The sequence below is a fragment of the Callorhinchus milii genome, unplaced genomic scaffold, assembly GCF_018977255.1.
Source record: "Callorhinchus milii isolate IMCB2004 unplaced genomic scaffold, IMCB_Cmil_1.0 Scaffold13, whole genome shotgun sequence".
Classification (NCBI taxonomy): Eukaryota; Metazoa; Chordata; class Chondrichthyes; order Chimaeriformes; family Callorhinchidae; genus Callorhinchus; species Callorhinchus milii.
This window is the reverse complement of record NW_024704754.1, coordinates 439,403-452,998: the sequence shown is the minus strand read 5'-3', so window position 1 is coordinate 452,998 and position 13,596 is coordinate 439,403. Positions and strand designations below refer to the sequence as shown.

The 13,596-nt window shown below is 45.7% G+C and overlaps 1 protein-coding gene across 2 annotated transcripts in view; it reads right to left on the bottom strand.

Moving 5' to 3' along the window:
* gabrb2a (gamma-aminobutyric acid type A receptor subunit beta2a) overlaps positions 1 to 4,322 on the bottom strand; it is a 52,004-nt gene extending 47,682 nt beyond the window's left edge. For both annotated transcript variants that reach the window (XM_042339900.1, XM_042339901.1), the window contains exons 1-3: positions 4,021 to 4,322; positions 3,761 to 3,852; positions 2,291 to 2,358 (exon numbers count right to left, since the gene is read on the bottom strand). In XM_042339900.1, the coding sequence (XP_042195834.1) occupies positions 2,291 to 2,358; positions 3,761 to 3,852; positions 4,021 to 4,097 (237 nt within the window). In that variant the 5' untranslated portion in view covers positions 4,098 to 4,322. The remainder of the gene's footprint in view (positions 1 to 2,290; positions 2,359 to 3,760; positions 3,853 to 4,020) is intronic.
* Positions 4,323 to 13,596: the final 9,274 nt, after the last annotated feature.

Below are 13,596 nucleotides of genomic sequence, written 5' to 3'. Positions count from 1 at the left end.
ACCAATTTCCAATTAAACTGCAGAGTAACTAGTGATTGTCCTTTTATAATCCTCCTTTCAAATCCGTGGTAACTATATAAATTACTGCCCAGATTACCAGTTTAATGACATCTAACATACACATCAAATTCTACAGTATTCGCCTGCTTGGTTATGGAAATGACTGATTTTTTTCATTTTAAATGCATTATTTTCCAACTCCTGTGAATCTGTTATGCATGCAGAAAACAACATGATTGAAGCTCAGAGGGAGGTTTGAGAAGTACGTGATGAAAAAGTGCTATGATGTATGGCATGTTTTGTATGTTTCAACATTTGAAACGCTTTGAGACGTCTCGAAGACGTGATAAGGCACTATATCAAGTGAAAGGATTATTATTATTTACCACTAGTTAAAAATCACCACCTGCTCAAATTACATGTTGACTTTTGACCTTTTAAATCAATTGGTGTTTCACATTGGAATAGTTACTGGATAAAGGAACAGAAACATTCACCCAAGGACACAAGGCATCTGATGGGACATTAGTTGCCAGTTGGGTGGGCATGGGAAAAACACAGGGAAAAGGAGCAAGGATTCAATAATGGAATGAATAATGCATCCAACAAAAATATCTGATCTTTCTTATTTTTCAGATCACATTTACAGCCCATCGTACATAACATTCAGTGGAAACCATTCAGGAATGATTACGCTTTAAACCTTTAATCGTCCAAGCAAATGGACTAATTAGGAAAAAAAAAGTAGTCTTACTTATTTTCTGTTGATTGCTTCTTTTTTTAACAGCTGCGACTAACCTTTTGCAATACATGATAACACCATAACACTAGATGGCAGTGCCAGAGGTCATTCTGAAGTGGCCCACATAACTGAGTTATAAAAACACTAACCCACACATCTTTAAAACTGTAATAACTACAGTAGCTATTATAACATAGGCATATTATAATAATACAGTAGTATAACTGCTATTAATGACCTGTTATTTATTTTACAGCTAACCTAATCTTTTAGAAGATGCAGAGGTAGCTGTAGTGCTGGAATACACACACAGCGTTACTGTGACCTTGTTTAAATAAGTCTAATTTAATAGTGAACAAGTTAGGTACTGTATATAACATTTGACGTCTCAAAGACATTCACAAACTGGATGAGAGCATCTCATCCCCCCACCCCACCCCCATAAACAAACACATCTGGCTCAATCAGACTATGGTCTGAGTTTCATTATGTCCCATAGTGAACATAAGTTGTGTTATTACCATCAGAGTCTTTAACTTGATCAAATCCATAATGATCAAAGGCACCTAGAGTAATTTATAAGTAAAGTATCCCAGTTAATTAGCAATTAGCTGTCAGCCTTATAGAATATCCTACACTGAAGCATCAGGAGTTCTACCTTACACAGATCTGATGACCTTGAGAATCTGATATGGAGGTAAGGGGAGAAATCCTTTGGATGTTGAACTCTTTAGCGAAAGCAATGTTTATTGGTAGCAGGCGTTTGACCCGTATGTTAATTTGTTGCACACAAACCATTCCACGTACGTGTCAATAAAAACGGACCAGGTTTGATATGCATCAAAAAGAAATCTATGAGTCCTGAGACCTTTCAACCGGCGCTTATTTTAAAGTGTTATTCACCCATCTCCCGGCCCCTTCACCCCCCCCCCCACCCCTCCCCCCACACCACTCGAAAAAGAAAAAGTAAATACTATTGGGGTCACAATTGATATGCGTCGCAGATTTTTTTTTGATAATTCTCTTGTCGAGGAAGAAAGCTATTGCTGTCGGAGAAGCTTCAATGACTTTTTTTTAAAAGATCCCAAGTAGTTTCTGGAAGCAGCTTTTTCTCAAAGCCTTGGCTCCTGATTGTGGGCTTCGGTGGTACTTTGTGCAACAATCAGCAGGGGGCGCTATTGCACGGAGCAAAAAAATAATAATAATAATAACCATCATCATATGCTCCAATTTGACTAAAGGTTGCTGAAAATTCCTTTCCGGTCAGCTGTTAAAAAAAAAACAGTGCACTTGTAATCTTTCTCCCCCTTTTGCTTTGTGCTTTTTGCTGGGAAAATTACTCATGGGGGTTGATATGTAAAACAAAATAAGCACCTGGGATACACATATCCCTAGCAGACGTGTGGTTTTGAGTTAAAAAAAGAGGAAAGCAGGTGGGCACATGTGTGTGAGCATCGATACCCATCATCATTGAATGGAAACTTATTATCCTGATTCTCCCCTCAAGGCTTCATCCAGGCAGTGGCTGGAGGGCACTGATGTACTCACCATATTGACTTCAGAAACCATATCTATACTGGCAATGTCTATGTTCATCCCAACAGCTACAGGAGCACCTGCACACAAACAACATCGTCCGCAATGTGATCTCTATACATTTAACTCTTTGCTCAAGCTCTAAAGCCAAGAACATTCTTAAATACACTCACACACACCCTCACCCTCACACACACGCGCGCGCGCACACGATGGCAGGCAAATGTGGTTCCTATTTTTTTGATTTAAATGGTTCGCATCGCATTCCTTTAAATCAAACACATACACACACACAGACACACACACAGACAGACAGACACAGAGACACACAGACAGACAGACAGACAGACAGACAGACAGAGACATGCACACACACACATAGACATAGGAAGACAGACAGACAGACATAGAGACATGCACACACACATACAGAAACACACACACACAGAGACATGAACACACAGACACACACACACAGACACATGCACACAGACACACAGACACGCACACACAGTCAGAGAGACATGCACAGACACACACAGACACATGCACACACACAGACACACAGATGCACACACACACACACAGACATGCACACACATACAGATGCACACGCACACACACACACAGATGCACACACACACAGACAGAGACATGCACACACACACACGCACACAGAGATGCACACACACACACAGATGCACACACACACACACACAGAGACATGCACACACACACACACACAGATGCACACACACACACACAGATGCACACACACACACACACAGAAACACACTGACATTCATTGGAGTGGAGGCTTCAGTATGTGACTGGCATTTGAAATCTTGTTTTACTACGTCGATTTTTTTTTAAAAAAGCAGATAACGGTACAGTCCAGAAAGGCATCAAAATTAAAATGGTGTTAAAACGCTTCTCTCTGAAATACCTCTGCGAAAATACTACAGTTAGTTGAATGTGCTTTTGTGGGTAAAATAAAACAACGCTGCGAATGTATTGTAGAACAGTCTCGTGGTTAGTAATTATTTTAAAGCCTTTTTGAACAGACAATCCAACAGCTAATTATACGGCCGTAATAACTAACAACACAACTTATTGTACTGGCGGATGTGCATCAAATATATATGGTTATAAAAGACTCATTAAACAAGAGGCAGCCAAACGGCTTACTATAAAGTGTGCAATTGAGTCAAGTTGGTCCCCCCCCCCCACCCCCCCCCCCACCCCCCCCCCCCACACACACACACACACAACAATAATTTTAACTTTTAAAATCATTTCAGATTCACCAGTCACTCAGAACAAGAAGCAAATAATAATAATAATAATCATAAAAACAACAGAACACAACAACAACAACAACGACGACGACAAGAACAACAAGAAGAAGAAGAAGAAGAAGAAGAGGAAGGGACAAGACTGCAAAGGAATCACATTTAAAAAAAAGCACTCAAATCAAATTACCTCCAAAATCTGGCCTCAAACGGATGTCATATCCATTCAACAGTCTGTCCACCGTCTCCTTCACCAATGACATATTCCCAGAGTCATTGACACTGGAGGGGAGAGAGGAGAGGACAGGAAAACACTTGAGAAAAAGGCAGATTCCTCTGATCAGGTTGAAGTATAATTGTGCAATTGTAATGAAGAGGTACAGAGACACCTCTGTTTCCCCCTCTCCCCCCCCACCCCCCCCCCCCCCTGCACACCTCCCCATGGCTTACCTTTGGGCACAGACCATCGCTACTAATAAGGGGAACGACAAAGCCCTAAAGAAGCCCCTTTTCCGAACTCTCATCATCCCTTAAGTTCTCAGATGATTTTTTTTTTTCTGAGGGTTTTTTTTTCCCAACGAAGACAGAAAGAGAGAGAAGATCCAACTTATTCTTCTCCAGTGCAGTAATTCCAAGGTGGGGGACGCGCCTGCGCACAGCCCTCACAACATCAAAGCTGGTGGATGTGGGCAAAGCGGGTTTGACTGAGCACCAAACCTCCCAAACACACACACACACACAGGGGGGACAGGGGACAGGGTGGGGGGACAGGGGACAGGGGTGGGGGGACAGGGGACAGGGTGGGGGGACAGGGGAGCAGGGGTGGGGGGACAGGGGACAGGGGTGGGGGGACAGGGGACAGGGGTGGGGGGACAGGGGAGCAGGGGTGGGGGGACAGGGGAGCAGGGCTGGGGGGACAGGGGTGGGGGGACAGGGGACGGGTGGGGGGACAGGGGACAGGGGTGGGGGGACAGGGGACAGGGGACAGGGGTGGGGGGACACAGATACAGGAGAGGGGGAGTGGGGATGGGGGGAGAGAGATACAGGAGAGGGGAGGGGGAGTGGGGGGACACAGATGCAGGAGAGGGGGAGTGGGGATGGGGGGAGAGAGATACAGGAGAGGAGAGGGGGAGTGGGGATGGGGGGAGAGAGGGGGGGATACAGGAGAGGAGAGGCGGAGTGGGGGGACAGAGATACAGGAGAGGGGGAGTGGGGATGGGGGAGAGAGATACAGGAGAGGAGAGGAGTAGGGAGTGGGGGGAGAGAGAGATACGGGAGAGGAGAGGGGGGGAATACAGGAGAGGAGTGGGGGTGGGGGAGAGAGATAGAGGAGAGGAGGAGGAGTGGGTGGGGGGAGAGAGAGAGATAAAGAGATAGAGAGGGATGGATAGGTACAGGAGAGGAGGAGTGGGGGGGGGGGGGGGAGAGAGAAATAAAGAAATACAGAGAGAGAGGAAGAAGGGAAGGAAAAAATAAAGGGAGAATGAATGAGAGTGATGGAGAGAGAGAGAGAGAGAGAGAGAGGGGGGACGTCTGAGGTTGGTTTTTTTAAGCAACGTCTATTTTTCTTCCTCTCTCTCTCTTTTGGGGCTTGTCTTCCTCTTCCCCCCTCTCCCCTCCCCCTCTCCCTCTCTCTCTCTCTCTCTTGTTTTTTTTTTGGGGGGGGGGGGGTTGGGGGTGGGGGTGGGGGTGAGGGCTGGTGCTGCTGCTGGTGGTGGGGGTCCTGTTACAGCAGTTGGCAGTGTCGGGGAAGGCGGACACTCTCAGTTCTCCTCCACAAACCTTGGCGCATGTTGGCGTTTGGCGGTTGGGTTGGAAACTGGAAATCGCTATGGTTCCAGTCGGCTCGTCATCCCCCCCCCACCCACACCCCCACCCCCCTCCCCACTCCTTCTCTCTCTCCTTCTCTCTCTCTCTCTCTCTCTCTCCTTCTCTTTCTCTTCCCCCTGTCTCTCTCCTATGTCTCTCCTTCTATCACCTCTCTTTCTCTCTGTCTCTCTCTTACCCCCTCTCTCTCCCTCTCTCCCCCCCTGTATCTCTCTCTCTCCCCCTCTCTCTTCCCCACTCTATCTCTCACCCCCCCCCCCCCCCCTATCTATCTATCTACCTATCTCTCTCTCTCCTTCCCCCCTCTCCCTCTCTCTCACACAATAATAAATAGGAAAGATGCGTATTATAATTCTCAGTGGTGCTCAGCACAGTGACAGACACAGAGAGAGACACACACCCTCACACAGAGAGACACACACCCTCACACAGAGAGAGACACACACCCTCACACAGAGACACTCCCTCACACAGAGAGAGAGAGAGACACACACACACCCTCACACACAGAGACACACAGACACACACACAGACACACAGCACTGTGTACGCACGTCTTCCTATATGGATGGAGAGATGGAGAAAGAGAGAGAAGGAAAAAAATACGTGTATCTGCCGCTTGGCTCCACATTAATATTCCTGAGCACGAAGGGGCGCGTCCATTGCTGCTTCTCTTGGGTTCTCTTTGAGGTAGTGGGGGGGGGGGGGGGGGGGGTTAGTGGGGGGAGGTAGTGGGGGGGGGGGGGTTAGTGGGGGGGAGGTAGTGGGGGGGGGGAGGTAGTGGGGGGGTAATGGGGGGGGTGGGGGGGGTTAGTGGGGGGGAGGTAGTGGGGGGGGGGGGTAGTGGGGGGGGGTAATGGGGGGGCTTAGTGGGGGGTGGGGGCGGTGGTATCATTTCTATATCATATACCATGGGAACCAGGGTTGGGCAGGGGATTGAAATTGGTGCTGAAGCTGTGTCTCTCTCTCTCTCTCTCTGGGCTTCTCTGGTCACAGTCCCCCCCACACCACCACACCAGGGCTTCAGCCCCACACACAGACAACCCCCCCACACACCCCACACTCCGAGGGCAATGCCGGGGGTAACACTGGCAGAGGTCAGAGGGCGAGACTGGCAGAGAGTAACTGGCACAGGGTATAGGGGGTAACACTGTCAGGGGGTGAGGGGGGAACTGTGTCAGGGGGAGGGGGTAACTGTTGGGCGGAGGGGGTAACAGTATCAAGGGGGAGGAGGGGGTAACTGTCAGGGGGGAAGGGGTAACAGTATCAGGGGGAGGGGTAACAGTGTCAGGGGAAAGGGGGTAACAGTGTCAGGGGGGAGGGGGTAACACTCAGGGGGGGAGAGGGGTAACAGTGGCAGGGGGGAGGGGTAAGTGTCAGGGGAGGAGGGGGTAACTGTGTCAGGGGAGATGGGGTAACCGTGTCAGGGGAGATGGGGTAACAGTGTCAGGGGGGAAGGGGTTAACTGTCAGGGGTAGGGGTAACTGTCGGGGGAGGGGTAAGACTGTCGGGCGGGGGGGTAACAATGTCGGGGGAGGGGGTAAAAGTGTCGGGGGGAAGGGGTAAGACTGTCGGGGGGAGGTGGTAACAGTGTCGGGGGGAGGGGGTAACAGTGGCGGGGGGAGGGGGTAACAGTGTCAGGGGGAGGGGGTAACAGTGGCGGGGGCAGGGTTAAGACTGTCGGGGGAGGTGAACAGTGTCGGGCGGAGGGGGTAAGACTGTCGGGGGGAGGGGGTAACAGTGTCGGGGGGAGGGGGTAAGACTGTCGGGGGTAAAGAGATGACGCTGGCAGTGAAGCACGGAGAATGCTGGCAGAGGGTTCGAGGCTTGAGCTGCTCTCCGCCGGAGACAGAGCAGTAACATTGACGGAGGGGCCTCGAGACGTCGCGGAACCCGGCAAACGTGGGCTTTCCCGCCGTTCCCGACATTTCTGAGAAAAGGCAGTTTTCCTTCCTTGATAAAAATAGGGTTTAGATGTGACCCCCCTCCCCCACCCCACACCCCCCCGTGTGTGACACCAAAAAAAAATAACGATGATAATAATTCGGTCACTCAATCCGTGACTGTGTGTCAGACCCACAAAACATACAGTCACTACACTTTACAGAATATCGTGTGAAGCGCTTCGAGACGTCTCGAAGACGTGATGAGGCGCGGAATCAAACGCCAAAGGATTGGCGTTATTACACATTGTTCATCGCCCTTCTTCTCAGGTTTACGGTTGATTGCATATGCAGACGTACGCACACTATTTGGTATTAAATCGCAATAAAACCTTCAGATAGCCTCCGAGTTCTGAACACATTTCTTCCTTTTTCTTTTTTAGCCGAAATACAAATGAGAAGGAAATGCGGTGGGTTGCGACTATTGGCTGGTGCTCCGTTTGGAACCTGCGAGGATCAGGCAGTTGAGATGAACTGTTCAATTAGGAATAATCCTCAGGAAAGATTTCAAATGGTTGCGACGATAAAGGAAAATTTTGGTAGACTTTGGTTTGCGGAGCCTCCAAAGTGTTTTGAGTTATTGAAACGAAGGGGGTGGGGGGAAAAAATCGATAATAATAATAATTCTTGTGTTTGATATAGCACCTCATCGGGCCGTTCGGATGTCTCAAAGGGGCTTCATACAATATGCTGTAAAGGTTCAACTTTGAGGCTGGAGGAGTTGATCTTCCCCCCATTTGTCTCTTTGAACTTCCGTGCATCTCGGAGAGAGATTTTTTTTCAGAAAGAGAAAATGCAATACGATAAAGATTTCTGCAGCAGCTTTGAAACAGTTACCTTCAGTGTCTTCAATTGAGAACACAATGGTTGTCATCGCCACAATAAGGATTGTAGAATTGATTTCAAGATGATATGCATGTGACATTTTAATAAATTAAATTCCCATTAATGTCCCATTTTATGAAGTTCATTGTGAATGCCAAATCCTAGCTCAGCTCCTGAAGCACCATAATCAGTGGAATTCCGCCACTTTTAAAGGCTGTGGGTCCATTTTCACAACTGTTGAAAAAAAAATACATCAGTGGCCTAAATTACTTTATAACTGTTAAAGTAAACACATTGATATTTGTCAGATATAGTCCGACAGAAATGTTTTTTTTTGCAAAATAACTCTCACAGCGCTATTTGCATTGGGTCAGTGAGGTTTAACCGGGTCCAAATGCAATGATGCATTAAATTACAATATTAATAATGATGATAATTCTTGCATTTGATACAGTGAGATGCCAGGAGGGTGACTCCAAACACTTTACATGATCTATTGCAAAGTGTAGTGACTGTGCATTTTGTAGGCTAAGGCGACAGCCAATTTGTGCACAGTAATGTCCCACACACAATCATAAAGTGAATTAACATGTCTACCTGGGGGACTGTTAGCCAGGACACCAGATGAAAACTGCTCTCTCTTTTGAATACTGCCATGGGTTCTCAAACATAATCATCATAATAATAATATTTGCATTTGATATAGGGCCTTATCACATCATCCAGATGTCTCAAAGCGTTTAAAATCATATAGCACAGAAGGAGGCCATTCGGCCCATCGTGTCTGTCCCGGCTCTTTCAAAGAGCCGCCAACTAGTCCCACTCCTACACTCTTACCCCATTTCCCTGCACAGTTTTCCTTTATAGGTACCTATCCACCTCACTGTGAAGTGGATTGACTGTGTATTTTGGGGGCGAAACATCCAACTAAACAGACAACTGGGAACCTTGGTTTAAGGTCTCGTGAAGAGACAACACCTACAGCACTCTCCCACCACTGTGCTGGAATGTCAGCCTAGATATATACGCTCAAAGTCCCGAAATGGGACTTAAACCCACAACATTTTGATTCAGAGGCAGAACAGCAAAACTGAGGCACACCGACACCTCTACCCTCTCTGTATTATACATTGATGAAACATAATCATAATAAAAAATCATCATCTGTGGTTGACATCCACAGCCACAGAAACCTAGGAGCATGGAAACATAGACAGCTGAAATGGTAGTTCGCTCCATCGCCGATATACTGTTTCTGCAACTGAACTGATCTGACCATTTTTCACTCGGGTGTGAGCAAATGCTGACGGTCTATATTTAACATCATTCTTCACCATCAGACTTTAAGATCTTGCAAATGTGTAATGGATTAGTGGGTTTTGTCATGGAGTGTTAGCACATGGATTCACACCGTCTGCTCCGAACATGGCAACTGTCCAATCTCTATCGGGCTATCAACTAGAGGCAATGAGCACAAGTTATATGGAAGGGAGGAAAATTCCTGTTTGTTTCCCCCAGTGCTTCATTGCACCATTTTACAGACAGAAACATGCCAAGGAACAGGCTGTTCGTCCACCCACCGACCCTCCACTGGGCATGTGTGTTGGGATTTAAAGGCAGGAAGTCCAACAATCCAAGTGGGATGTGATAATAGTTCCACAAATAGAATGAGCTGCATTTGTTTCTAGGATCTTGAAATACTGTAGGATAAAATAAGACAAAATACTGTAAGATAAAATGTTTCATTTATTTGAGCAGAACCTTTAATAACTCACTTGGCTAATTGGCTCAAGCTTCTACACACAGACACACACACTGACACACACACACACACTGACACTGACACATACACACACTGACGCACACACAAACACACACTGACACACACAAACACACACACACACACTGACACACACACACACTCACACTGACACACAGAGACACACACACCATACACACTGACACACACACACACACACAAACACACACACACTGACACACACCACACCCAGACACACTGAAACAAACACACTGACACACACACACAAACAAACAGTGGCTAAGAATGATTCCAGCACCCAGACTAATTAGATACTGGATATTCAGGGCTGTTTGATACAGGAAATAAGCAAAATGTTATCCTCAATTCTTGCAAGGAGCCCAGGGCCATTGGTGAAGCACGTAGCTCAGCCCAATGGCACTTGAACAGGAAGCTATCTCTATGAAACAATGTTTTTTTCTCTCTCTCTCTGAGCAGTATAACAATATTAAAGTTCGGAAACGCATTCATATAAGCACGTAATCTTGATGTTAACACTGCACCTTTTGGGATACGCTGCAAGATTTTAAAACCAAATGATGTCAATAATCTGCAATTTCATCGATGACGCAGGGTGAGATTCCTACCCCTCAGATTATTGCTGTTGGGTTCACTTTTTAGAAAAAGGTCAGGACCTTCATGTCCATTGAGGAGTTGTGACTTGGCTTTGTAACAAAGGTTGTTTTTGCACCCCCCCCCCCCCCCCCCAATAAAAATAAATGAACTTTCCTCTCAGTACCAGGGTCAGCCCTGTGTTGCCCACTGGGTATATTTGAATAAACATAATAAATGTAATATAATACAATACAATTGGAAGAAGCGTGCAGTTTAATGGGACAAACCATCAAGGACTGGACAGGAGAAGTACATGAACAGCCGATTCCATGGCAGAAATATGTGGGATTGAAGCTGTGTAACTGCTACCTTGCCATAAATTGTCGTATTATATGTTGTTGGTTCCACATCAGAGCACAAACAGCCCCCAACTGCAGATCAAACAATCACTCCAATCTGGATATTAAAATAATAATTACAATGTTAACAAGTTGCCCATTAAACTAAATACCTAATGTATCTTGCATCTAATGTAGTGTAAGGATACAACCTTACGATAGGGTCAAACATACATACATACATACATACAAACATACAAACATACATACAAACATACATACATATATACATACATACAAATATACAAACATACAAACATACATACACACATACATACAAACATACATACATATATACATACATACTTACTTACATACATACATACTTACATACAAGCATATATACATACAAACATACATGCATACATACGAACATACTTACGTACATACAAACACACATACATATATACATGCATACATACAAACATACATATATACAAACATACATACATACACACATCCACACACACACACACCCACACACTCACACCTCCCCCCCCACATACACCCACACACACACCCACATTCATTTGTTAAAAGTGTTTTTCCGGGCGGTGGGAGTGGGTCATGTGTGTCCCAATGTGGTGTGTCTCTGCAGTTTGCAAACCAGACTGCCCTTAAAATAATATAATATATTGAATATAATATAGCATCAAATGGATTAACGCGGACTGAGCTTCTTGAAATAAGGCCAATGGGTTATTTATATATATACAATATATATATATTGTATATATATATATAGTATATATATATATATATGGTTCATTAATCCCTTGTTAGTGGCTCAGACACTTAACCCTGAAGTGAGGACTATTCCTGATGGGGTCAGAGGTATGTTTGTGTTTGGTTGGGATCCAAACAAATACTAAATTGTAGCTTTGCTGAAGTGCTGTCTATCCATCACTTGGTCAATACACTCTTCCTCTATCTATATCTACATTTATATCTATCTATCTATATATATATATAACCACTGTGTTAATCCACTGGAATTGCCTCAAACAAAACAGATTAATTCCGATGTGAAACTTTGTTGTCATACTAAGCAAACATTAGGCTGTTTCAATCATCGCGAACAGCTCGGGGGGAAGACGGATGGACCATCACAACATTGGCTCTGAATAACTGCCCGAAAAGCTGAGTAATGGCAAACACAAACACTCATTTAATAAGATTCTTAATGAACGATTACAACAACACCACCACCACCACCACCACCAACAACAACAACAACAAAAAGATTACATGCCTTTCACATCGGGAGGACGTCCCAAGGCGCTGATTAGGTACAAGTGGCGTTTTAATTTGATACCCAAGTCAATAGCATGTTGATGGCTCACTGACACACTTGTGTGTGTGTGTGTCATGTGTGTATTTTATTCGTGCATTGTGGGTGTTGTGTGTGTTATATTTGTGTGTGTGTCGTGTGTGTATGTTATGTGTGTGTATGTTATGTGTGTGTGTTGTGTGTGTATGTTATGTTGTGTGTTATGTGTGTGTGTTGTGTGTGTATGTTATGTGTGTGTATGTTATGTGTGTGTGTTGTGTGTGTATGTTATGTGTGTGTATGTTATGTGTGTGTGTGTTGTGTGTATGTTATGTGTGTTGTGTGTGTAGGTTATGTGTGTGTGTGTTATGTGTGTGTGTGTATGTTATGTGTGTTATGTGTGTGTGTATGTTATGTGTGTGTGTTATGTGTGTGTGTGTATGTTATGTGTGTGTGTTGTGTGTGCATGTTGTGTGTGTTGTGTGTATGTTATGTGTGTGTGTTGTGTGTGTATGTTATGTGTGTTGTGTGTGTAGGTTATGTGTGTGTGTGTTGTGTGTGTGTGTGTATGTTATGTGTGTGTGTTGTGTGTGTATGTTATGTGTGTGTGTTATGTGTGTGTGTGTATGTTATTTGCGTGTGTGATGGGGAAGGAAAGGGAGTGAAATGAGAGTCAAATATAAAGCCAACAATGACGGAGTGAGTGCGGCCGCACTGAGAAACTGTAATCTTTACAGATTATTGTGTTTTCAAAATGAAAACTTGGGCTGAAATCTGTCCCTATGTGTGTGTCCCTGTGTGTGTGTCCCTGTGTGTGTGTGTGTGTGTTTGTGTGTGTCTGTGTGTCCCTGTGTGTGTGTCCCTGTGTGTGTGCGTGTGTGTATCTGTGTGTGTTTTGTGTGTGTCCCTGTGTGTGTGTGTCCCTGTGTGTGTGTGTCCCTGTGTGTGTGTGTGTCTGTGTGTCCCTGTGTGTGTGAGTCCATGTCTGTGTGTGTGTGTGTCCCTGTGTATGTGTGTCCCTGTGTGTGTGTGTGTCCCTGTGTGTGTGTGTGTGTCCCTGTGTGTGTGTGTGTCCCCGTGTGTGTGTATGTGTGTGTCCCTGTGTTTGTGTGTGTGTGTCCCTGTGTGTGTGTGCGTGTGTGAGTGTGTCCCTGTGTGTGTGGGGTGTGTGTGTCCCTGTGTGTGTGTGTGTCCCTATGTGTGTCCCTGTGTGTGTGTGTGTCCCTGTGTGTGTGTCCCTGTGTGTGTGTGTGTGTCCCTGTGTGTGTGTGTGTCCCTGTGTGTGTGTGTGTCTGTGTGTCCCTGTGTGTGGGTGTGTGTGTGGGGGGGGCGGGGAGGTGTGTGTGTGTGTGTGTCCCTGTGTGTGGGTGTGAGTCCCTGTCTGTGTGT